The sequence below is a fragment of the Pelophylax lessonae genome, assembly GCF_965119305.1.
Source record: "Pelophylax lessonae genome assembly, chromosome: 2".
NCBI classification, from domain to species: Eukaryota; Metazoa; Chordata; class Amphibia; order Anura; family Ranidae; genus Pelophylax; species Pelophylax lessonae.
The window spans coordinates 174,909,837-174,935,006 of record NC_138769.1 but is presented as its reverse complement, the minus strand read 5'-3'; the positions used below and the strand labels follow the sequence as shown (position 1 = coordinate 174,935,006).

The following is a 25,170-nucleotide window of genomic DNA, read 5'->3' as shown; positions in this document are numbered from 1 at the left end:
CCCCCCCCCGCGCACCTGATTCCAGCCAAATGTTTGATGCCGGTGGTGACGAGGGATTGCCCCACCATGGCCCCTAGGCTCCTGGCTATGCGTTTGATATATTTCTCTTTTTGTGCTAGGTTTCGGGGGGGCGGATATGGTCTGCTCAAGTTTATGTGTCAGGGGATATTTGCCCTCAGGTTCTGTTATGTTGTTATCCTGCTATTATATGCTGTAAATGTAGATCGAGAGCTATGGTTTCTACTTTTGTATTGTTCAACTGCTCATTGTGTTTATCTGGTGACTTATAATATGCCTTATTTCTATTAAAATAAACAAATTTATAAAACAATTCAAAACACACAAGTGTGAAGACCCCTACATAGCTCCCTCAACGCATCAGCTCCTATGTAATGAACTGCTGCTTTATTTGAATAAATTAATTTGATGAGGCTTTTAAAGATCGTAACTCAGGAGCATCATTCATTCACCTTATTGGAGCCCTTTAAAGTGAAACTGTGACCTGACTATTGGCATCCAATTTTTTCATATTCCTATTTTTTCATATTCCTACCAAACATCAAAATATGCTCTCAGTAACCTCTGTAGCTGCAGGCACTGTGGAGAAATCCATTCTCATGCTTCAAAGCAGAAGCTCTGAAGTTATGTTGGCAGGTCCCCCTGCTCAACCCTGTCAGAGCCCCTGCTCTGTGTTTTCATTAGAGATTAGAAGACTGCTAAATCACTGCTGTGAGCAGAGTGAGTTAAGCTGGTTTAGGCAATGGTGTTGATTTAATAAAAAAATTAGCACTTGACTAGCTGACTTCTCACAGGTTCACCCTTTTTACTAAAGATGACTTTGCAAGGTGAACATACACTTTGCTAGGTGGACAGTCTCTACTACTTGAGTGCATAAACTCTAAAGACTTCAGTATGGCTGATATACAGTATACTTTAAAGGATGAATTATTCCACAGTGCCTGAAGCTACAGAGGTTAGTGTGTTAAAGATTGCTTAAAGCTAATGTGAATAGCTAAATGCTATTAGTCTGGCCACAGTTACGCTTTAAACAACAAATGTACTTTCAAACAAAGTGCACCTATTCTTTTTGCCCAGTTAACCACCCTTCATTGTAATATAGCCCTCCTCTCCAATTATTCTTTAAGGTACCTTACGATATCACAGAATGCTGGTCCAATTTTTCCCTTTTCTATCCTAGTACATTATGGTAAAAGCCCAACTCCAATTAGCCATTTAGTTTGCTTTAATAAAAAAAAAAAAAAATTTGCAGGACACACAAAATTGTCAGGTCCACTAAAGTGTGTAAACCTACTGTACATAACAGGTAATGTTTGAGAAACCTACAATAATTGCTAGTATCTGAGCTTGTCTACAGTTCATTACTTTTGTGCCTGAGGAGGAGTCCAGGACTTAGGCTCAGACTCCCAGGTTTCTTACAAGGCTTTGCCTTCTCTACCAGTTAACATTAAGACTAGCACCATTCTAACCTAAAGCTGGCCATACACCAGTAGAAGTTTTTTAAAAAATGTTTGTTTTCGGTAAGTTAATTTTGTAATTAAAGCCATCCTCATCAACTTTATATCAATCCCCTCCTGACCCGTAACAGGATTGAATATGTATTTACATTTTTTTGTGGGAAAAATACCTTTTTTGGGAACTCTTTCGCCTACTTATTTCTGGCCCAAGTCAGAATAATGTTTACAGTGTCTGAAACCTCCTCTGATATCCACGTGATGGGTCCCAGAAGGCCGCAGGGTACTCTCTGGCACACAATCAAAAGAAATACGGACTTTGCTGCAACACTACATCTTTATTGATCCTTCATGCAAAAGACATCACAGTACAGTAGAAGTTGATGCGTTTTGCGCTGGGACTAGTGCTTACTAATAACCTCATACAAAAAAATACATTAGATCACCCTTATAAGCTCTACCCCACCATGAGCCCAATTACACTGATTGGAAAATCCCTATCAAGGGTGGAATATGTGGGAATTACTTACAACACATTAGGAAACATGTGTGGAGGATAGAGAATTGTACGAGTGTTAAAAAATCAAATAAAGCAAAAAAATATCTCTATGGCGCATGTGCTCCTTCATTGGGGGGATTTGGGGGCTAACCAGCCAATTATTATTTTTGCAGCCACCCCACCCTGACATTGCACCGCATGCACTACATAACCCATAAACACCTGCCACCCAATGGAGATGTCAAAGAAGATGGTAGTGTGGGAAGCAGCAGATCACTAGAGAATACTGCTGGATTGCTAGGTGTGTGAATGTGCTTTTTTGCACAGCATGGCTAAGAAGGAGAAGGGGAACAAATAGGAAGTGGGGTAAAGCGGAGTTCCAGTCATTTTTGTGTTATTAAAAGTCAGCAGATACAAATAGTGTAGCTGCTTTTAATAAACACACACTCACTTGTCCCACGATCCAGCGATGTGGCCATCGAAACCCTCGGTTCTCTTCTTCGCCTCTCCCCAGTGCCGGCATCACAAGTGTGGGTACCCGACTGACAGCTTGCGGCTTCACAGTTGGGTGCGGACTGTGCATGCGTAAGTTGTGCTGCGCCTCGATAATGGCTGGGCAATCTTCTGGGACATGTCCAAGAAGATTGCAGGAAGGGAGGGGGAGAGGAGAACTTCTGCCTGAGTCGCCTAGGCAGTCCGAGCGTAAGTGGGAACAGGTACCTGTCAAAACTAGGTACCCCCCCCCCCCAAAAAAAAAAACATTACATGCTAAATGTGGCATGCAAGGAGGTGAGGAGTCTTTAAAGCGGAACTTCCACTTTTGGGTGGAACTCAGCTTTAAGTTTCTCTTTAATGAAGTTGCATAGATGATCATTTTTGACTGAAGTGATGATAAAAATCGAAGCAGGAAAGAAATTTTTTCTTAAACGAATGAAAAGGTTTCTCGAACAATGAATGTGGTTTTCAGGAAATCTCATTCATTTCAAAATTGAAAGTTAAATGCATACAAAATTGTGAAGTAGTTTCGAATAACATTTGTCAAGCCGCTGATAAAATTATTCAATGTACTGATAAGATTTTTGTACGAAGTTCACAGGAAAATCTACCAACGTATGACCTACTAACGACTTGCGTCATATCACAAATGCAACTCAGCATCCAATAAAGGTTTTGACATAATATCAGTTGAATGAGGTGTAACATGGGGGACCATTAGCTCAGTGGCAGATGCGTTTTTCCAGTGATTCACTGTAGTCAGGACTGCGGTTTGAGGGCATGGCAGCCCATTTTTATTAAAAGGCAAAAATAAACAGTCCGTAACATAGTTTCCTCTCTAGGTTCTTCTCTAGTAAATAGTTATATAAACTGAAAATGCTAGCCCACCTGGCTCTCTCGCTGTAGCAGTACCTCTGCTCTTGGTGCTGGTCACACAGACCATGGACTCTCTGACGCTGACAGCTTCAGTGTGGCCTTGGTCCTCAGGCTGTCTCCTGTCTCCTGTCTCCTCAGACACACACACACATGCTCTGGCTGCCACCTGCAGCCACTGACTCCCCATGAACAGACCTCCTGTCTGTTGGATGAAACAGTCTCCAACTGGGAGCCCTAATGTCTTCCTAAACCTTCATTATAAGGGCTGTGTGCACCTGAGCACACACCCTGCTGGTCATCCACAAAACATGGACACAGAGTTGGAGATTCCGTCCCTCCCAAGACACTATGAAATCTCCAAGCTAGAGCCCCATCCAGGTATACCAAAACCTGGAGAAAGCTGCAAAAGCAGTTTTCTCCACTGCACATCTATGCTCTGTAGTCCTGCACAGAGCCAATGTGCACACTCTGTGTCCTTTAAATTACCACTTTCACCGTGACAGAGTCTTGACCTGTCACAGAGGGGAGTGGATACATGAAGAAACCCTGGCTTTGCTTCACATTGGGCTGTACTCACCCTGCAATAGAGGCCTCTTATTTTTAAAAAGGGACTATAAGGCATTGACCTAAAGCAGTGGTCTCCAAACTGAGGCCCGGGGGCCGAATGTGACCCTTTGCTTGCCATTATCTGGCTCTTGAGGCAATATTCTCCCACTGATACAAGACACTATTCAGCCAACTGACATCAACAATGGGGCGCCATCTCTTTCATTGACACCGCAAATGGGCCTCCCAATGACGGGGCACTATTCCTGTACCCTATACCAAATGTGGCAATGTTTACTCCCACCAATGCCAGGAAAACTTCCACTCCTGCTGGCCACAGTCCAGCCCCCCTAAAGTCTGAAGGACAATAAACTGGCCCTTTGTTTAGAAACCTAAAGGATGCAGAGTAAGCATGGAGGAATCCCAACGTAGAGTCTGCTAGCTCCTATATTAGTACTAAGCATCCTATTTTTGGAGGTTCCTAAGGCACGCTTGGTGTGTCTTTTCACTGACTGTGTCAGCTGGTATGGTTTATTGGTACAGGTGTACCTCAAGCTATTGCATTTGCTAAAACCCCTAATTCTCTACATGTTACCTCACTGTTTGTTTTAGCTGGTATAGTTTACAGATTTAATATAATTCTGTCCTCCAGGCAGTTTTAGTATTTCCCGTTTAAAGCATGTTCTTAATATCCTATAATAATAACAGCTATTTTGGTGTAATCTAAAAAATTTAAAATAAGCCATTATCTCTCAATAAACATCATATTTAGACATTTAGAAAGTATAATGTAAGGTCATGGAAAGATTGTATATAACTGGCATCAAGTTTCAATTATACAAATGATGGCGTTGGTCTAACATTTCCTTAGGCAACGGCAATTTAAATCAAGCTGAATTGCATATTCAATTGGTGTATCTGTTTTGAAAGCACTTTTTGTTATAACTGTAGCAATCATTTGGGAAAATTACCCTTTTTTTTCCCAAAGACCACCTCAAGCCAAAATCTTTTTAAAAAGACATAGCTGGGAAATGCTGTAACATCTATTAAAGTATATACTGTATAGCTTGACTTAAGAGATTTACCTTTACTCAGGGATTTTTTTCAGCAGGAACGTGGGGGAACTCAGTTCCAGCACCTCCAGAACTGAATATATGTAATAAGAAGGGATGTGAGGGGTTCTGGAGGGTCTATTGATGGTGGTTGCTAGGGGAGCTATTGTCACTGGTGGGGATCTGTTTTGTGTGAGAGTCTATTGGTGCTGGTGGGGGATCTATTGTTGCTTTGGGTTTATATTGCTGGTAGGGATCTATTGTTGAGGGAGAGGGTCTATTGATGCTGGTTGCTGGGAGACCTGTTGTTGCTGCTAGGGGTTCTAATGTTGCTGGGGTAGATCTTTTGTTGCTGGGTGTGGTATTTTGTTGTGGATGGCCCATTGTTGATGTGTGGTGATCTATTGTTGCTGGGGTGGGGTCTATTGTTGTGTGGGTGATCTACTGTTGCTGGGGTGGGGTTCATTGTTGCTGGGGGAGTTTAATGTTGTGTGGGGGATTATGGCTGGGGGTCCATTGTTGCTGGCTGCAGAGGATCTATTTCACTACTTTTCTTGTTACCATTAACAAATTCTATACAAATGATTTAGCCCCACAAATTGATACTTGGTTCTGTATTTTATAAAAGGGGCAGTACTGGGAGGTGTGTAGGGAATGGAACCAAGGGATGTTGCTCAGAGGTGGGTAGGGGGCCCTGCCTTTACTTCCCTTGTTTGTCACAGGGTGGTAGGGGGACAGGAAAATATCTCCAACGCAGGCAGTTACAAAACCAAGAAAGGATCAAAGCCTATGTTACATTGCTGTCTGTGTCTTCTTGCCAGGTTCACAGGTTTCCTTTACTTGTTGTAGAGCAGGAAGTAAGGACAAATATCCACAAATGGCAGCAAAAACCTAGGAGATGTTCTAACCTTACTTAAGCTGGACATAACACATAGCAGCGGAGCTATGCTAAAAATGAAGGTTGGATGTGTATAGGTTATTGGCAAGTTCCTGTATACATTGTAAAGCGCTTACCATAGCACTGGGGATGTTCTTGCAATGTGAGTACATTTTTGCCAGTAGATTTTGAAGGAATGTTCTTAGGAATATTCGTATGAACATTCACATGAAAATTCCCAGTACATTACAATAGTTGACAAATGTTGTTTAAAAGGACTTCAGTTCCCATGAGTGTCACCCATTAGTGCCACCCATCAGTGCCACCGATCAGTGTTGCATATCAGTGCCACCTATCAGTGCCGCATATTAGTGCCTCCTCATCTGTTCCATCCCAGTGCTGCCAGAGTGCCCTTCAGTGCTGCCTCATCAGTGCCCATCAGTGCAGCCTCATCAGCCCACATCAATGTAGGAGAAAAATTACTTATTTAAAACACTTGCTGACAAACTAGAAATTTTATTTTTTTTTTTCAAAATGTTTGGTCTTTTTTTTTTTTTAGCAAATAAATACCACCAGCAGAAATCTCTATTTGTGTGAAGAAAATGATAAAAAAAATAATTTGGGTACAGTGTTGTATGACCACGCAGTTGTCATTTAAATTGCGACAGTACTGAAAGCTGAAATTTGGCTTGGACAGGAAGGGGGTGAAAGTGCCCTGTATTGAAGCAGTTAACATTCAATTTTGGAATGACTGTAATTTCCTAAAAGGAAGCCACATACACTGTTAGAAATTTGTTCCTTTTAGAAAAATTTTCGATCCTGCTCCTTTGAATTTTCTCATCACTGCAGTCTAATATGATTGTCAATTTGACTAACAATTAGAAAATCAAATGAAACATTTTAAACTAAATTCTACTAGTTCATGGCCGGCTTTAATCTATCCAAAACTAGAAATGGTGGAGTTCAGTTTTAAAGAAAAGATGGCAAATTTGAGGATGCAGTTATCAGTCTGCTAAATTACATTTGTGAATGCAGGTGACGTGCGCTGCACATGTTATAGTGAATTGTCATTTTTCCTACAGAAAGTCAAATATGAGGAGCTATAAGAAAACATACAACATTAGGCCACTCACCACTACAAGTAGCCCCCAGTTTTGCATACAAAAAAGCATTGTTCAATATTTGGATGCGTTGCACCAGCGTCAATACATTTCTATGTATGAGTCAAACATTTTATGCTGAGACACATTATTTGTTAGAAATAACGTTCTTCAATCACTCCCCTGGGTTATATAAGAATCTGTTTGCCATTGTTGGCTCATACGTTATAAAACACCAAGAATCTATTTGGAGTGTGCTTTTCAAATAAATCCCTTCGCTTGGAGAACACCGACAATGCCTGCTGGATACGTGTGATCAGAGATGTATAGTAACGAAGTAGAACTACTTAAGTACTGTACTTAAGTACCGAAATGCGGTATCTGTACTTTCCCAGAGTAGAATTTTTTTCTCCTACTTCTACTTTTACTTCACTACATTTTTTCGATGATTTCGATACTTCTACTCAAGTATTTTTTTTTTGTGCTGCATAGTTACTCGTTACTTTTAAAAAAATTACCACTGCCAGAACAGTAGATGGCAGGTTGCATAAAGCTCAAAAAAATGTGTATAATGTAATTTGTAAATCAGCGCATACGAAAATAAAGGCTTTGTATAATAAAAGCTGCTATACCAAATCTTTCCAATAAAAAGAAAATATGAAACAAACAAATAAATGGTGCTACAGCGCTTAAAGTGCATCAAGAAACTACTAACAAACACAGGTTAATCATTTGAATAAATCATTTGAAATAATAAAAAACAATATGATGTTCAAACTTTTGACTTCTTTCTTTAATAACTACATAACACAGTACTTGTACTTCTACTTTCAGTACTTGAGTAGAATTTTTTTTTCAAAACTACTGGTACTTTTTACTTTTAGTACTTAAGTAGCAAATTTTTTGAAAAAACTACTTGCAATACTTAAGTAAAAAAAATGTTGAATACTTTAGTACTTCTACTTAAGTAACTTTTTCTGTGAGCACTTCCACTTCTACTCAAGTCACTTTTTGATCGAGCACTTGTACTTTTACTCAAGTAGAAATTTCGAGTACTTTATACAAGTCTGCGTGTGATCACTGACGAACTGCCAATCATTTCAATGTTAAGTTTTTATGGCCACCCTTAAAATCATATAAAAGCAATACAGGTCTCTAAACTTTTACAAAACAACATCTCAATTTAAGAAATAACATAATATCTAACCCTAGCTTATGTGAATTTACTAGGTATAGATTTTTAAATGTTGCTATCACAGTGCTATAACAGTGGTGAGAAAAGTACAGGGACTGTCACTGCTGACTTCTCCTTTAGGAATGCTAGTTCCCTGGCTGTCTAAATTTCCAACCTGGAGCAAATATAGAAATAAGGAATTCTGATCCTTTTTCCTACAGAGCCCATTCACATCGATGCATTGTGTTGCATGTTAGCATACACTATATTGTCAAAAGTATTGGGATGCCTACCTTTACACACACACATGAACTTTAATGGCTTCCCAGTCTTAGTCCGTAGGCTTCAATATTAAGTTGGCCCACCCTTTGCAGCTTTACCAGCTTCAACTCTTCTGGGAAGGCTGTCCACATTGTTTAGGAGTGTGTATGGGAATGTTTGACCATTTTTCCAGAAGCGTATTTGTGAGGTCAGGCACTGATGATGGTCGAGAAGGTCTAGCATACAGTCCCGCTCTAATTCATCCCAAAGGTGTTCTATTGGGTTGAGGTCAGGACTTGGTGCAGGCCAGTCAAGTTCCTCCACCCCAAACTTGTTCATCCATGTCTTTATGGACCTTGCTTTGTGCATTGGTCCAAATCATTTAGTGGAGGGGGGATTATGGTGTGGGGTTGTTTTTCAGGGGTTGGGCTTGGCCCCCTAGTTTCAGAGAAGGGAACTCTTAAGGCGTCAGCATACCAAGATATTTTGAACAATTTCATGATCCCAACTTTATGGGAACAGTTTGGGGGATGGCCTCTTTCTGTTCCAACATGACTGCGCACCACTGCACAAAGCAAAGTCCATAAAAACATGGATGAGCGAGTTTGGGGTGGAGGAAATTGACTGGCCTGCACAGAGTCCTGACCTCAACCCGATAGAACAGCTTTGGGATGAATTAGAGTGAGGACTGCAAGCCAGGGCTTCTCTCCAACATCCGTGCCTGACCTCACAAATGCGCTTCTGGAAGAATGGTCAAACATTCCCATAGCCACTCTCCTAAACCTTGTGCACAGCCTTCCTAGGAGAGTTGAAGCTATTATAGCTGCAAAGGGTGGCCCAACTCAAACCCTACAGACAGGGATGCCGTTAAAGTTAATGTGCGTGTAAAGGCAGGTCTCCCAATACTTTTCACAATATAGTGTACATTGCATTAGAGGCAATCCATTAATTTTGAGCATTCTAGCAGCTCACCACAATGCAGACAAAGACAGGCATAAACCAATTTTTTTGACACAGTGCACCAAATGCGTATGCCAAGCACTCTGTTGTGTTAAAGTTTGGGTACCTTAAGGTGGGATTTTTACATGTGTCACTAAAACCTTTTTCTGGTTCTGAGACTCACTACCAGGCAACTAACATTTTCAAAAGAGGACTAGCATTGGCAGCATACTTGGTTGCATCATTCAGATCTTCAAGCAGGGGTCAGGGATGCCCATACATTAGGCACATTGACTCCATTATTATAACAGGATGAGATTGTTGTAAGTAAATGGAATGGGGGGGGGGGGGGGTTTACCAAAACTGGAGCGTGCAAAATCTGGAGCAGCTCTGCACAGGAACCAATCAGCTTCCAAGTTTTTGGCCCTTTTCACACATGCAGACCAATCGGATCCACCTATTTCTTTTTCAGGCAGACCCAATCCAACCACCTATTATTCTCTATGGGGCAAGTCCGCTGTCACTTGCCGGCATCCGATCCGGTCCGCTAAAAACAGACGGATGGGAATACGTTCACTTTCTGTCTGGCGGATCAGATGACATTTGGATGAAAATGGACATGCATTCCTTTCTCATCTGACCGCCCCATAGAGAGCAGCGGGCTGTGTCTGTGTCCGCTCTGCATAGCAGAGAAGACACGGACCTGTCATCCGCCTGCTCAACAGGGATCAGCGTAGAGATCCCCTGCTAAGCAGGCGGATTTGCTTAGATGGATTTCCCCCCGTGTGAAAGGGACCTTATTGTCAAATCCTATTTGAAAAAGCTGATGTTGGAATCCGATTGGCTACTATACACAAATGCATCAGATTCTGAGTGCTCCAGTTTTAGTAAATCTCCACCCATGTGTGATCAAGATGACCAATGTTCTCCTTCTGCCTGGACCTGTATTTTTTTTTTTTTTTTTTTTAATTCTGTTTATTGAAATTTTCTCGAAAAATAAAAAAACATAACAACGCCAATTGTTGCATGGACCTGTATTTCCAACATTTATTCCTCACATTATTCTGATATTTAGTATGAAAAAAAAAAAAACAGGTAGAAATTGTACATTCTTCATCTAAAAAATCTTCTAACGTCAAACAGCCATGTACTGGGTGGGGACCTTGAAAGCCTACTACGTAAGAAGTCCTCGGGTAAAACCTTTGATGTTTTTCTAACCTTTGCTACTTTATAAAGATCACATTTCCTGTTGCGTCCACTCACATGTAGATACTCAGATTATGCTTGCATAATATACGGTAAAAAAAAAAAACACTCACATACACAACTGATTGTAGCCTTTTTGTTGCATGAAATGACACCTATTCCCAATGAAAAACCGTAAGGCACATTTGTGGCGTCTTTTCATTACCTGGTGTAGTCTATATAGACCTGCATGGTATGTAGAAACAAATGAGTATTGGAAAACATTGTTTGGGGAATTTACTAGGACTTGAACAGAAAGTATCTGGAGCAGCGGAGCATGACAACCAATCAGCTACTAGCTTTAACCACTTGCCGACCAGTCACTGGGACTGTACTGTGGCAAAGTGGCTCGATTCCGTCCAGCGACGTAGATCTACGTCGCTGGACTCCTCCCCTTGTGGGCGGCGCTCGCGCGCCGCCGGAGGCTCGCTCCCGCTGTTTTCAGTCACAGCGGGAGTCGGGCCAGGGGAGGAGCAGCGGCAATCGCCGCCGCTCTTCACCGATCGTCGGGGAATCGAGTCTGGAGATCCACCCGCTTGTGTAAACAGAGCAGGCGGATCTCCTAAGTGAAAACAGTGACAGATTGCAGTGTTCAGCATAGCTGAACATGCGATCTGTCCCTGTGTCACTCAGTCACCTCCCCCCACACATGTCAGTAAGCACCAGGCATACATTAACCCCTCCCTCTAAAATAAAATCAACCCCTTCCCTGCCAGTGTCATTTTTACAGTAACAGTGCATATATATAGCACTGATTACTGCAGTAATGTCACTGGTACCCCCAAAAGTGTCAAAAATGTCAGTCAAGGGTCCGATCTGTCCGCCGCAATGTCGCAGTCCCGCAAGAAAAAAAATCGCAGATCGCCGCCATTACAAAAAAAAAACAAAACACCAAAAATGACAGAAATCTTTCCCTTAGTTAGTAAACGCAATAACTTTTGCGCAAACCAATCAAAATACGTTTATTGTGATTTTTTTTTACCAAACATAGGTAGCAGAAAACAAATTGGCCAAAAATGTAAAAAAATTAGATTTTTACATTTTTTGGGGGGGGAATTTCATATAAAAAAAATCTGAAAAATATTGTTATTTTTTCACAATTTACGCTCTTTTTTTGTTTATAGCGCAAAAAGTAAAAATCGCACAGGTGATCAAATACCACCAAAAGAAAGCTCCGTTTGTGGGAAAAAAAGGACGTAAATTTTGTTTGGGTACGGCGTCGCATGACCGCGCAATTGTCAGTTAAAGTAGCACAGTGCCGAATCGCAAAAAGTGGCCTGGACGTAAGACAGCAAAATCCTCCGGTGGTAAAGTGGTTAAATTTGAAAGCTTCAACTTTACCCACTTAAAGCTAAATTCTGGGATTAGCAAACATTCTCTAAATACAAGAGGCATATGCTGTGTATTCTTACTTGAATTTTGGTATTCTTTGTGTATTTCTTCTGTGATTTGTGCAGTAATCCAGTGTGAATAATCCATTCTGCAATTGACCGGTTACTGCTGTTCTCTCTTTTGTGCAGTACGACTGGTCTCGTCAACCCCCCCCGCCACCCCTGTAGTTTTCTGCAGGCAGCCTTTAGTGGGTTGGACCCACCACTCATCTCTCTATGCTGTTACAGCACAATGAATTTGTCACTACTACATTTACAATGTAATATCTGGGTTGGCAAAGGTATTTGGTGCACAGAAAGGGGATTTACACAGGAATTTTTTTGTGACTGATGAGGAATATACTATATTTACATAAAGGTATTTGTGCCCAGAATTCAGTTTTAACCACTTGCCGACCAGTGACGTACAGCGACTTCAAGTCGTTATACTGGAATAATAGCTGCAGGCATCATTACCGCACCTATGCATAGTACCGCTTTTATAAAGCCGAAGGTCGGCTCTCTTAAAAAAACACAATCCTAGCAGCTAACTAGCCACTTAATTGCTTTTACAAGCAATGGAAGGGGGTGTCCCTCCTCCCGCCGCCCTCCACAGCATTACTGGGATCTCCTGTCCCACCGGGAGTCTCGATCAACCAGCTGGCGCTTCGACCGGCTGATCATAGAGTCAAACAAAGACCAGATTGGCTTGGTTCGGCTCTATGATATAGTAACCCAAAAGCGATGACTTGACATCACTTCCGAATTACCCGGATTTAAAGGGTAAAATTTAAAAAAAAAAAAAAAAGCATTTGATCACACTGATCTTGGTGTCATCAAATGCTTTAAAGGGCAGAGGAGGGATCTGGGGTTCTTATAAATCCCAGATCTCTTCACAGAGAGTACTGTCACATGCCTATTGCTGTTACAAGGGATGTTTACAATCCTTGTGACAGCAAAAAAAGTGATGATTTTTTTTTTTAAAGGACAGCATAAAAAAGATTCCCCCGTCCCCCCTGTCCAGCCCATGCGCAAAGGTAAACACATGCGTTGTGCGCAGTGACAGCCCCACACGTAAAGTATCACCCCCAATGTCAGATCATGGGCAGTAATTCTAGCAACAGACCTCCTGTGAAAATCTAAAGTGGTAATCTGGCTAAAAAAGGCTTTTAAAGTGTCACCTATAGATAGTAAAATGTATTTCATTTGTCGCCATTGCACAGGCGTGCGTAATTTTAAGGGTGATATGTTTGGTATCTATCTATTCGGCATAACATCATCTTTTATATTTTACCAAAAAATCGGGTTATGCATTGTGTTTCTTTTCCATTTAAAATTAAAAAATTGTGTTTGAAAAACCATAGGGCAAATACCATGTGACATAATTTGCAACACCCACCAATTTATTCTCCAGGGCCTCTGCTTTAAAAAAAATATATCATGTTTGGGGGTTCTAATAAATTATCTAGCAAAAAATACAGATTTTTACATGTAAACCAAGTGCCAGAAAAGGCCTGGGGGTCAAGTGGTTAACAATTTGCAAACAGGCAGTATTTTTAATGCAGAAGAGACATACGATGTGCAATTTTGTCACCTGTTAAAATGAATGACCTCCCATGCGTGAGATTGACATCATCCTGGGCCCAGGCCAGCCAATCAGAATGATCAAAGTGCAGAACTCAAAAGAAGACCTGCTAAGCATGTCACCGGCCAGCAAGACACAGCATCACTGGAGTGGAGGCGAGTCTAGTTCCACTCATTTTGGACAATTTCATGCTCCCAACTTTGTGGGAACACTTTGGAGATGGCCCCTTCCTCAGGGCCTGACTGGGAATAAAATTCAGTCCTGGAAATAATTTCATACCAGCCTCATAGCATTATTATGCCAACCCAACAGCATAACGCCATTATTTTCTTGTTCATAAAACTGAAAACCATGCATTTTAAAGCACATTTTAAGAGTGTATTATATATATAGATAAGACATATATGAAAGCATGTAGGGCTTTATATATACAGTGGGGATCAAACGCTTGGGCACACCAGGTAACAATTTGTATAAATGTGCATAAAGAAGCCAAGGAAAGATGGAAAAATCTCCAAAAGGCATCAAATTACAGATTAGACATTCTTATAATATGTCAACAAAAGTTAGATTTTATTTCCATCATTTACACTTTCAAAATAACAGAAAACAAAAAAATGGTGTCTGCAAAAGTTTGGGCACCCTGCAGAGTTAATATCTTGTACTGCCCCCTTTGGCAAGTATCACAGCTTGTAAATGCTTTTTGTAGCCAGCCAAGAGTCTCAATTCTTGTTTGAGGTATCTTTGCCCATTCTTCCTTACAAAAGTCTTCCAGTTCTTTGAGATTTCTGGGCTGTCTGTCACGCACTGCTCTTTTATAGATTTTCAATTATGTTGAGGTCAGGAGATTGTGAAGGCCATGGCAAAACCTTCAGTTTACACCTCTTGATGTAATCCCCCGTGGATTTCGAGGTGTGTTTAGGATCATTATCCATTTGTAGAAGCCATCCTCTCTTTAACTTCAGCTTTTTCACAGATGGCATCAAGTTACCATCCAAAATTTGCTGAAATTTTATTGAATCCATTTTTCCTTCTACTTGTGAGATGTTCCCTGTGCCACTGGCTGCAATACAACCCCAAAGCATGATTGATCCACCCCCATGCCTAACAGTTGGACAGAGGTTCTTTTCATTAAATTCTGTGCCCCTTCTCAGAACGTACCTTTGCTAATTCCGGTTAAAAGTGGTAAAAGTGCGGACATGGTACAGGAGGTGGTCATAGACTGTGTGGGCATAGTAAAGGACATGAGGCCGCTGTTTGTATAATTTTAATAAAATGCCAAATGCATACTCACAAACATGAAGATGAGGAAGGGGGCTTGACTCCCGAAACGCGTTAGCGGTCCTGACTTCAAGGACATGTTCCTGTTCATGTATGGTGGATTCTTGTAACACGCTTTTATTATCTTCATGTCTGTGAGTATGCATTTAGCATTTTATTAAAATTATACAAACAGTGACTATGGGTAATGCACTAGGTGTTTGCGCCTCCTTTCTCTCTTTTTCTTATGTACTCATGTTGGAGTTCCCTGCCTTAGGAGAGCAGCACGCCAGTCTTCCCCTTTGGAGTGAGCGCTTGGCTGAATTTTTTATATAGTACAGGACATGTCAGAGGCTGCGGACATGGTGCAGGAGATGCAGGGGCTGCGGACATGGTGCAAGAGATGCAGGGGCTGCAGACATGGTGCAAGAGATGCAGGGACTGCAGACATGGTGCAAGAGATGCAGGGGCTGCAGACATGGTGCAGGAGATGCAGGGGCTGCGGGCATGGTGCAGGAGATGCAGGGGCTGCGGACATGGTGCAGGAGATGCAGGGGCTGCGGACTTGGTGCAGGAGATGCATGGGCTGCGGACATGGTGCAGGAGATGCAGGGGCTGCAGACATGGTGCAGGAGATGCAGGGGCTGCGGACATGGTGCAGGAGATTCAGGGGCTGTGGACATGGTGCAGGAGATTCAGGGGCTGCGGGCATGGTGCAGGAGATTCAGGGGCTGCAGGCATGGTGCAGGAGATGCAGGGGCTGTGGGCATGGTGCAGGGGCTGCGGACATGGTACAGGAGATGCAGGGACTGCAGGCATGGTGCAGGAGATGCAGGGGCTACAGGAGATGCAGGGGCTGTGGGCATGGTGCAGGAGATGCAGGGGCTGTGGGCATGGTGCAGGGGCTGCGGACATGGTACAGGAGATGCAGGAGCTGTAGGCATGGTGCAGGAGATGCAGGGGCTGCAGGCATTGTGCAGGAGATGCAGGGGCTGTGGGAATGTTGCAGGGGCTGCGGACATGGTACAGGAGATGCAGGGTCTCTGGGCAGGGTGTAGGAGATGCAGGGGCTCCGGGCATGGTGCAGCGGATGCAGGGGCTCTGGGCATGGGGCAGGGGCTGCGGACATGGCACAGGAGATGCAGGGACTGCAGGCATAGTGCAGGAGATGCAGGGGCTGCAGGAGATGCAGGGGCTGTGGGCATGGTGCAGGAGATGCAGGGGCTGTGGGCATGGTGCAGGGGCTGCGGACATGGCACAGGAGATGCAGGGACTGCAGGCATGGTGCAGGAGATGCAGGGGCTGCAGGAGATGCAGGGGCTCCGGGCATGGTGCAGGAGATGCAGGGGCTCCGGGCATGGTGCAGGAGATGCAGGGGCTCCGGGCATGGTGCAGGAGATGCAGGGGCTCCGCGCATGGTGCAGGAAATGCAGGGGCTCCGCTTATGGTGCAGGAAATGCAGGGGCTCCGGGCATGGTGCAGGAGATGCAGGGGCTCTGGGCATGGTGCAGGAGATGCAGGGGCTCCGCGCATGGTGCAGGAGATGCAGGGGCTCTGGGCATGGTGCAGGAGATGCAGGGGCTCCGGGCATGGTGCAGGAGATGCAGGGGCTCTGAGCATGGTGCAGGAGATGCAGGGGCTCTGAGCATGGTGCAGGAGATGCAGGGGCTGTGGACATAGTACAGGAGTTGCAGGGTTGCCGGCATGGTGCAAGAGATGCAGGGGTTGCGCGCATGGTGCAGGGGCCGTGGACATGGTACAGTAAATGCAGGCCTGTGGGCATGGTACAGAAGATGCAGGGCTTCAGGCATTGTACAGGGTACATGGTACAGGATGAGTGGCAGCTCTGGTGGAGGGTATGGGATAAGTGTCAGTGCTGGTGGGGGTGGGATGAGTATCAGTGCTGGGGGGGGTGGGATGGGTATCAGTGCTAGTGGGGGATGGGATGAGTGTCAGTGCTGGTAGGGGGGATGGGATGAGTGGCAGTGCTGGTAGAGGGATAGAATCAGTGGTGGTGGTGAGAACGGAGCTCAGTGGCAGTGTTGGGTGCCTGGGATTGGTGACACTTATGTGCAGTCAGTGTCCACTGGGTTCCCCCTGCAATGCTCCTTATCTCGCCGCTCCTTCCACTCCACATGTCTCGGTCTCCACTGACATCTGTTAGGAGATGGGGTCTCCTCACACGAACTCCTGCAGCACCTCTTTCTTCACTGTACTGGGTCAGCTTACTCTCTTCTAGATTCGGCTCCCGGAATGCATGCCCCATCATCTACTCTAACTGCGGCTGCAAAATGAATATGATTATATGAACCCAACAGTGAGACTGTGTGGGCGGTCCACTGTGCTTTGCAGTAAATGTCTCTGTCCTGACTCAAGTTTAACTAGAGAAGTCACCCCCCCCCCACAGTGGCGGAACATCAGGGCCCGGTCGCAAGTGCGACTTGTGCGACCCTGGTAGTTCCGCCACTGGCTCATGCTGAAAACAACCACACATTAATAGCAAATCCTTCTGTCCTCTGAAACTAATTCCAGAGTCACGGGGGGATGTCTAATGTGTGGTGTCCAACAGGGGTCTGTGCACATCCATTTTTTGATAAAATAAGTATAAGAGGAAGAGAAACACAAGAAAGGGAGAGAATGAAGGAGGGATAGGGAGAAAAAAAAAATACGCAGGGAAAGGGGAGCAGGGTGGGAAGGGGTTAGGGAATCCCTCCGGAAGAGCAGAAAACCTCAATACCAATAAGGCAGTGGAAATTGCAGGTAAGTGTTAAAAGTTATGCATATTGGAGGAATTATACAGAGAAGCAGAAAAGATTCTAATAAAACCATCTTGCTTTATGTTCCGCTGACTTATCCTGGAGAGCAAAGGTCAGATCCCCCATCCGTTCAATGTCGCCCACTCTTGCGAGCCATTTATCTCCTGTTTTAGTAGTAACTGTAAAATGTTGGCTCTCCATCACTTTCTGGCCTAGTGACAATGGTACTAGAACAAAAAGAAATGGAAAATGTCCTCACCAGGGACACAGACATCAATAAAAATGTAGCAGGGTTCGAAACATTCTGTACAAGATCCAAAGTTACCAATTGTTTTGTCTAGAGATATACTTAAAAATGTGTAACTGTGCACTAAGTGAATTGCTCATAACAACTTAGTCTAGGCAAGACAGTTAGAGGATGCAACCTCTGAAAAACCAAGATTACAGTGAACTTAGCATTTAACTTCCCACTCTCCACTTTTCATGCTATGATCAGTAAATAGTTAAATTATAAATGAACAATACATTGCTTTTATAGGAAGAAAGAAAAAGCATTTTTTTTTGGGGTGTCTATATTAGTAAATAATGGACATTTTTAGACCTCTGCGTATATTTAAATGTATTCTTGTCAACTATGTAACACATAGACATGTGCAACATGACCCATACTGAATATATTCTTTCCCCATAATATCACTTCTCCTTTTGCTCTCCCTGTCAAAGAGAGTTTTTGAGCAAACTCTGGTTTTAATTAGTAATGTGGAGGAAAGATATCGTCACTGTGGTTTTAGAATGTGGTCTGCTAAACTGAAGCAAAATATACCTTCAAGAACCATGTCCGTTGTAATAGCTTAAAAGAAATGTATATCCTTAGAATTGACATTACATCATATGAAAAATTAAAATAATTACAGCAAAGGATCAATTTTTGTGTAACATACTATGATTTCATGCTGAAACTGTTTATTTGTATTTACACTAAACACAATCTTTATGTAACCCTCATATGAATAGGTCTTGGCTGATTTATTCTTTATACAGTATATTTATGCATCTTCCTTATGTATACTTTTCACTTGATATTGTACTGCCAATGATGAGTTTTTCCACTACATAAATGAAGTGTGATTAAAGTGGAACTAAAATAAATAAAATAATAACACAATTTCCCGCTGGCCCCAACTCTCTATTAAGCTTTAAACTCCTAAGCTGAACGCGCCATTTATTCAGTTTCAGCCTGGCCAAAGCTGAGTAGTGTGTTTCAAAAGCTCAGAGCCTGTGGATTATGTCACTTAAATAAATTTGCCAGTAAAAGAAGTACCTGTAAACTAAATAATAAATACTTACCTCTTCCGCCGCCCCACGGCGCCAAACACTGCTCTGTTAAAGATAAATTTTCCACTAAAGTTTCTCCTGAAGGTTAGTACATTCTACTAAATTATAGCCAATTACTAAAAAAGAAGAAAAATACTTAGTAGACTGACAATTAATGGGGAATTGGAGTTTCACTTACTGTATAACAGACAAATTGGTTTATTTATTAAAGGTAAAGTGATAGGAGACGTGTAAAAAATAATTGAATATACTTTCCAAATAAAGTAAATTAAAATCTGATTGGTTAAATGGTTTCTGAATTTGAAACAAATGAGTGGACTAGTAGACAAGTTCACAGAGCATCCTGAGGCTACAGAGCGTGGAGGATCGCATCGCTTATTTCTCCAGGACCCTCAGTGATGGACATCAGGATTTGGTGAGAGGGCCCCTGCTCAGAGTTCAGCCACATTTGTCACAGTTCTCCTTTACACCGAATACTGACACTTTGCAACTGAATTAGTAACCAATTATCTTAAGATTATAATCAGCTATCCTGCATCTCTTGCCATACACTAAGTCATTCTGGAAACTGTTATTACCTGAGCTCCAACTGCCGGTGAAGACTTTAGCAAGGCTTTGCAAGTGGGACATTAGTATACTGTTACTCTTAAAGGGGACACGTTAATGGTATCTAGACTAGGGCTGCAACTAACGATTATTTTCATAATCGATTAGTTGGCCGATTATTGTTTCGATTAATCGACTAATCGGATAAAAACCTAAAAAATAAAAAAAATAATAAATTTAGTTAATATTCTTGAATATCTATGCAGTGGTAAATATAACTATCCAGCTATATAGTTGGATATTTAATCCACTCTGAGACAGATCTATGTATTATTAGAGGTTTAAGTGCCGGTTCACACTAGGTCGCTCCGACTTCAGGGCGACCTGTGAAGTCCCGTGCACCGCGACTTCGGCGCAACTTGCAGGGACTTCACATAATGGAAGTCTATGCAAGTCGCTCCGAGGTCGCCCCAAAGTAGTACAGGACCCTTTTTCGAAGTCCGAGCGACTTGTGTCGCTCCTATTAGAACGGGTCCTGTAGCAGTCAATGGACCGCGACTTGTCAGGCTGACAAGTCGCAGTGGTGTGAATGGACACTAAATGTGGTACATATCAGACTCGGAGATCAATATTTTTAAAAGACCTAAAACATTGATTTGCAAATTTTCAGACCCGATTGGTAATATTCATGATAAACCCCCTTATTAATAGGCAGGTAGTTTGATACAAGCTCCCTGCGCCTGCTGTCACTTATGCTGGCCATACACAAACTACATTTTTTTTAAGAAAATTTTTAAAAACATTCATCCGGTTTTCCTAACCATTAGTGGGGTCTATTCGGTGTTCGTTGTTAACAACAGTGACAGGAAAATTTGAAGGAGCAGAATAGAAATCTCAATCAAACGAATCTTCAAATAGTGTATGTGGTTTTTGCTCAGAAGATTTATTCATTTTAAAATTTATTGTTAAAAGCAAGTGGAATTTTCAAACGACACTCGTCCATTCAACGAATATACAAATCATTTTTGAACAAATATAGATGCAAATATTTCTGTCCAAAAATCCAATACATGTATGGGCAGCAGAAGACCTTTAGTAGCAGCAGCATGCTTTTTTTTATCACCTGTCATGATGGGGTTAAAAAAAAATCCCTTTTTATAGTAAAAAAACAGCAAATATAAATATTATAATATAGAATTATAATTTCTACTGTGAAACAGTGAAAGTATTATATTTTGTATCATGTGTATGTACGGTATATAAAAAAAAATATGCCCAGAAGTCGGATATGCAGGATATTTTAACTGGCAGTCAGACATGAAGGTATTTGAAGGGTGGAGGGGGGAAAATAACATTAATAAATTAAAGTAGTACTAAAAGCTGAGACTTTTTTTTTCATGGATATTATAATTTTAAATTTTACCAATAAACAATACTAGTAAACTTTTACTTTAAATGTTGTAATGCCTTCTATCACCTCTAGTCTATCGGCCTCCACCTTCTCTGGGTTCAGATGGTCATCTTCGCAGCACAGAGCCCTTAAAGTGATTGGATTTTTTCTTTTTCACAACAATCTTGTCATACTTACTCTCTCTGTGTAATGACTTTTCACAGAGCAGCACTGATTATCCTCTTCTGTACCCCCTCCCCCATGGCACTTCTGGCCCCTCCTGCCTTTAAAGTGCCCCTATAGGGTGCAGAAAAGTATAGTACTGTATAGTGTCCCTATAGCAAGGTTAAAAAAACCTCTGCCTTTAGAACAGGGGTGGGGAACCTATGTTCGGGGGGCCGTATGCGGCCCTCAAAGTCATTTGGTCCGGCCCCCCGTGCAGCTGAGTCTGTGTCTCTCAGCTGATCTGTCAGAATGGAGCAGATTCTTCCTGTATAGTTTCAGCTCTGTTCTGACAGTCTGAGTGAGTCACAGGCGAAGTGATATCAAATGCACTGAGCCTGTGACCAATACAGGAAACATCGCCTCTTCCTCCAGCGCGGCCCCGCTGCTAGCCAGCATTTCCCGCCAGCAGCAAACACAGCAGTACCAGCCAGAGCCAGCAGTACCAGCCAGAGCCAGCAGTACTCACAGCAGTACCAGCCAGCTGTACCCACGAGCAGTACCAGCCAGCTATACCTACCAGCAGTACCCGCCAGCAGTTCTTTTCAAAACTTACCACCACAAAGAGTCGACTGCGCTCCAGACTGACCGACGCAGACCTGGAAAACCAGTTGCGAGTAGCAACATCATCAATACCAGCTAACATCGCACACCGCACCAAAGAGAAGCAGTTGCAGCCATCACATTAGTGGCTAGTTAAATGTTTGACCAAATATAACCGGCACATTTTTAAGTTGATAATTTTGTACGGCCCCCGAATGATTTTATAAATACCCAAATGGCCCTTGGCAGAAAAAAGGTTCCTCACCCCTGCTTTAGAATCACTTGGGTCCTTCTCTTGCCCAGGACTACATTTCCCATGAGGCATTGCTCTTCACACATTCACAAGTTCTCTGCCATCTACATACATGTATGGACGGTGTACTGAGCTTTATGTGCGTATTGCACTGTATTTTCTGATATGTAAACAATTAATGCATTCTGTATGCAGGACAACTAATCGGCTGACCGATTAATCGATTACGAAAATAGTTGACAACTATTTTGATAATCGATTAGTTGACGATTAATCGATTAGTTGTTTCAGCCCTAATCTAGACTACCTTATCTCTCATTAGGATATGGGTGGTATAGGCCGGCCTGGGGTTCCCCTTTAGCCTGAGTGCATAATAAGAATACCTAAATAATTGAGAGACTGTGTTTATTGATATCATTTGATGTTGTAACAAGTCTTTTTCTTGTTATTTTTTTATGTATGTTTTGCTGAACTCTAGGGGTTTATTCAGTGTTTAGCTGACTGACAAGAATCCTGCAAGTTATCATCTGAGTAAAAGGTAAAGCTCATTCATATTGTGTCAGTGTATTATTTAAAGGTGCATACAACATGTCTGAACCTAGAGTGTCAGGAAGGCTGGATGGTTTAAAGGGTCAGAACAGTGCAGAAGAACACACACTAGACAGCAACCCTCTGTCATGGGTCTGCTACCTAAGGGGTTAACTTAGTGCAGAGTCTGCAGCCTAATTGCAGTGATTGGCAACAGGCTGCTCTATTTAAACTCTGCAGCAGCATTATGTCTTTGCTGTTTGCTCTGCAGCTTCCTGTGACCCCTGCTCCTTTTTACCTGCTTCTGTGATTGATCTCCTGTACGACCCGGCTTGACTTTGGACTTCCCTTGCTTTCTGCCTGCACCTGACCTCGGCTCCCCTCTGACCTTGAACCTGCATGCTCCTTTGGATTCCACGCCGCCCGCCTGTTGTTGACCTGGCCTGTGAACTGATCCGTTTGCCTGTGAGCCCCCAGAGTGAGTGTGGACTCGGGTGTTCCGTCCTTCTGCCTGCCTGCTGTTGGGATCCTCCTACCTGCTGGTTGTCTCCTCTTAAAGCCGGTATATATATATATATGTATATATATATATATATATATATATATATATATATATATATATATATATATATATGCACACACACACATATATATATATATATATAAAATTATATTATTGATTCAATTATAATTGATGCGTTATATATTATATATATATATATATATATATATATATATATATATATATATATATATATATATATAAATATATACACACATATATCTATATATAATATATAATGCATGAATTATAATCTAATCAATAATATAATTTTATTATATATATTATATATTAAATAATAAAAAAATATAATATTAGTTGAATATAATTCATGCGTTTGTGTTTCAAATTTATCACATCTGGGATGTCTACTAGAGTCTTGTTTTGGTCAGGTTTAAGTCAGTAATTACTAAGAATTGTAGGCCTATAATACATAACGCCAAATTTCCATGAAAACAATTGTACCGCTTTTGGTATGTAATTCCTGACATAATCATACCGCCAGGGAGGTTAAGATGTCAATGGCTGGCTCCAGGACATCACAATGCTGGACTGCAGGTAAGAAAAGCTTTGCTTTAACAAGGTCTAAGTTAGACCCAACACTTCCTTATTTTTCATTATACTCGCTTGGTTTTTTATTACTGGTAAGTGAGATATGTATGCTAGAGTGTTCAGCACATACACTAGATTGTCAAAAGTATTGAGTGCCTTTACACACACATGAACTTTAATTGCATCCCAGTCCTAGTCCATAAGGTTCATTATTGAGCTGGCCCACCCTTTGCAGCGATAACAGCTTCAACTCTTCTGATAAGGCTGTCCACAAGGTATATAGGTGTGTCTATGGAAATGTTTGACCATTCTTCCAGAAGTGCATTTGTGAGGTCATGCACTAATGTTGGATGAGAAGGCCTGGCTCTCAGTCTAATTCATCCCAAAGGTGTTCCATCGGGTTAAGGTCAGGACTCCACGTAGGCCAGTCAAGTTCCTCCACCCCAAACTTTCAACATATTTAATCCTTGTTGTTCATTACCTGTATATGTTTTCTGTTTTCTGATACTGTGAATGTTGAGATCCCATATAAAACTGACTGTAAAAAGTGAATGGTATCACATAATAGAGGACCGATAAGTTTGTTTTGCTATATTATCTATACCCTTGTAAACCAGATATAGTAAGGTATAAAAATAGTACCATATATAGTAAATGTAAAAATATGGGTGATCACATCTACATCATATATATAATAAAAGCTACAAAATATTCACATAATTCAGTTGTGCGTCAATTCTTTGTTACCGGTCTGCTTGTGAAGTTCCTGGACACAATAAATCTATTAGGGCTAAGTACTATTAGTCAGACGACTAAGGTTTTTGAATTCCTAACAGTGCTATAAAACATGGAATGGCTGGCTTCAAGAAATACATTAACTTTTTTTTATAGTTAACTAAACAGATCTTTTATGAGAGCTTCTGGAAGAAATGTCTCTTATATGACCACTCTTAAGGTAAAATGCTTTATCTGGGTCACACAATTTCAACAAATTGAAATAGTATCTATATTTGACACAGCAAATTAAGTCTACCTTAAACGGCTATATCAATTAGACCATATAACAATTTACAGAGCTATGCATGCCTCTTCTGTACAACCTTATGATTCTAGTCTCAACTTATTAATGAGTGCTTGATTTCCTTGACTTCCCAACCCACCAATTTGCCTGTACAGTGAAGGTACTGTTTTTGGCCATACATTGTCTCAAATTGCCTTGGGCTAAAGGGAGAATAGTAAATTCCCCAAATTCTCTGGATAAGTCAGTCTCAGGTATGCATAAAAGAGGCTTTTCTGGGTAAAAAAGGTAATAGCAGGCAACTTGTTTCATATTAGATGTTAGATAAAACATTTAAAAAAGTACAATGAGTAACAGTTCAAGGAAGCAATTACTCTAGCCACTAGGAATGTACGCCTAATCAACTGAATATATCAGAACCAGCAAAGGTGGACTGGAAAAAAACAAAAGTTACTGCAAAATACAGAATTCATTGCTAAACGTTATGTAGTCATAATGTATTACTGTTGCACTTCTTTTTGGCTAAATACATCATCCACACAAAGAGGAATATGTTTGCCAAATAGCAGTATTTTTACTGGCAGCCAGTAAAGAACAGGCCAGTAAATGCCAGCGACAGGAAAAGCTTGCCAGTTAAAAATATAGCCGTGGCACTCGGCTCGGAACTGCACATGTGCAGTTTCAGTCCGGAGCCAGCCCAGACCATCTACGTGT

At 41.8% G+C, this 25,170-nt stretch overlaps 1 protein-coding gene across 1 annotated transcript in view; it reads right to left on the bottom strand.

The window, feature by feature from the left end:
* Positions 1-255: 255 nt before the first annotated feature.
* Positions 256-25,170, bottom strand: part of LOC309548008 (adhesion G-protein coupled receptor G4-like) — a gene marked incomplete at its 3' end in the record, with an annotated part of 102,730 nt that continues 77,815 nt past the window's right edge. Inside the window, exon 4 of the mRNA XM_082247990.1 lies at positions 256-302. Coding sequence (XP_082104116.1) covers positions 256-302 — 47 coding nt within the window. The remainder of the gene's footprint in view (positions 303-25,170) is intronic.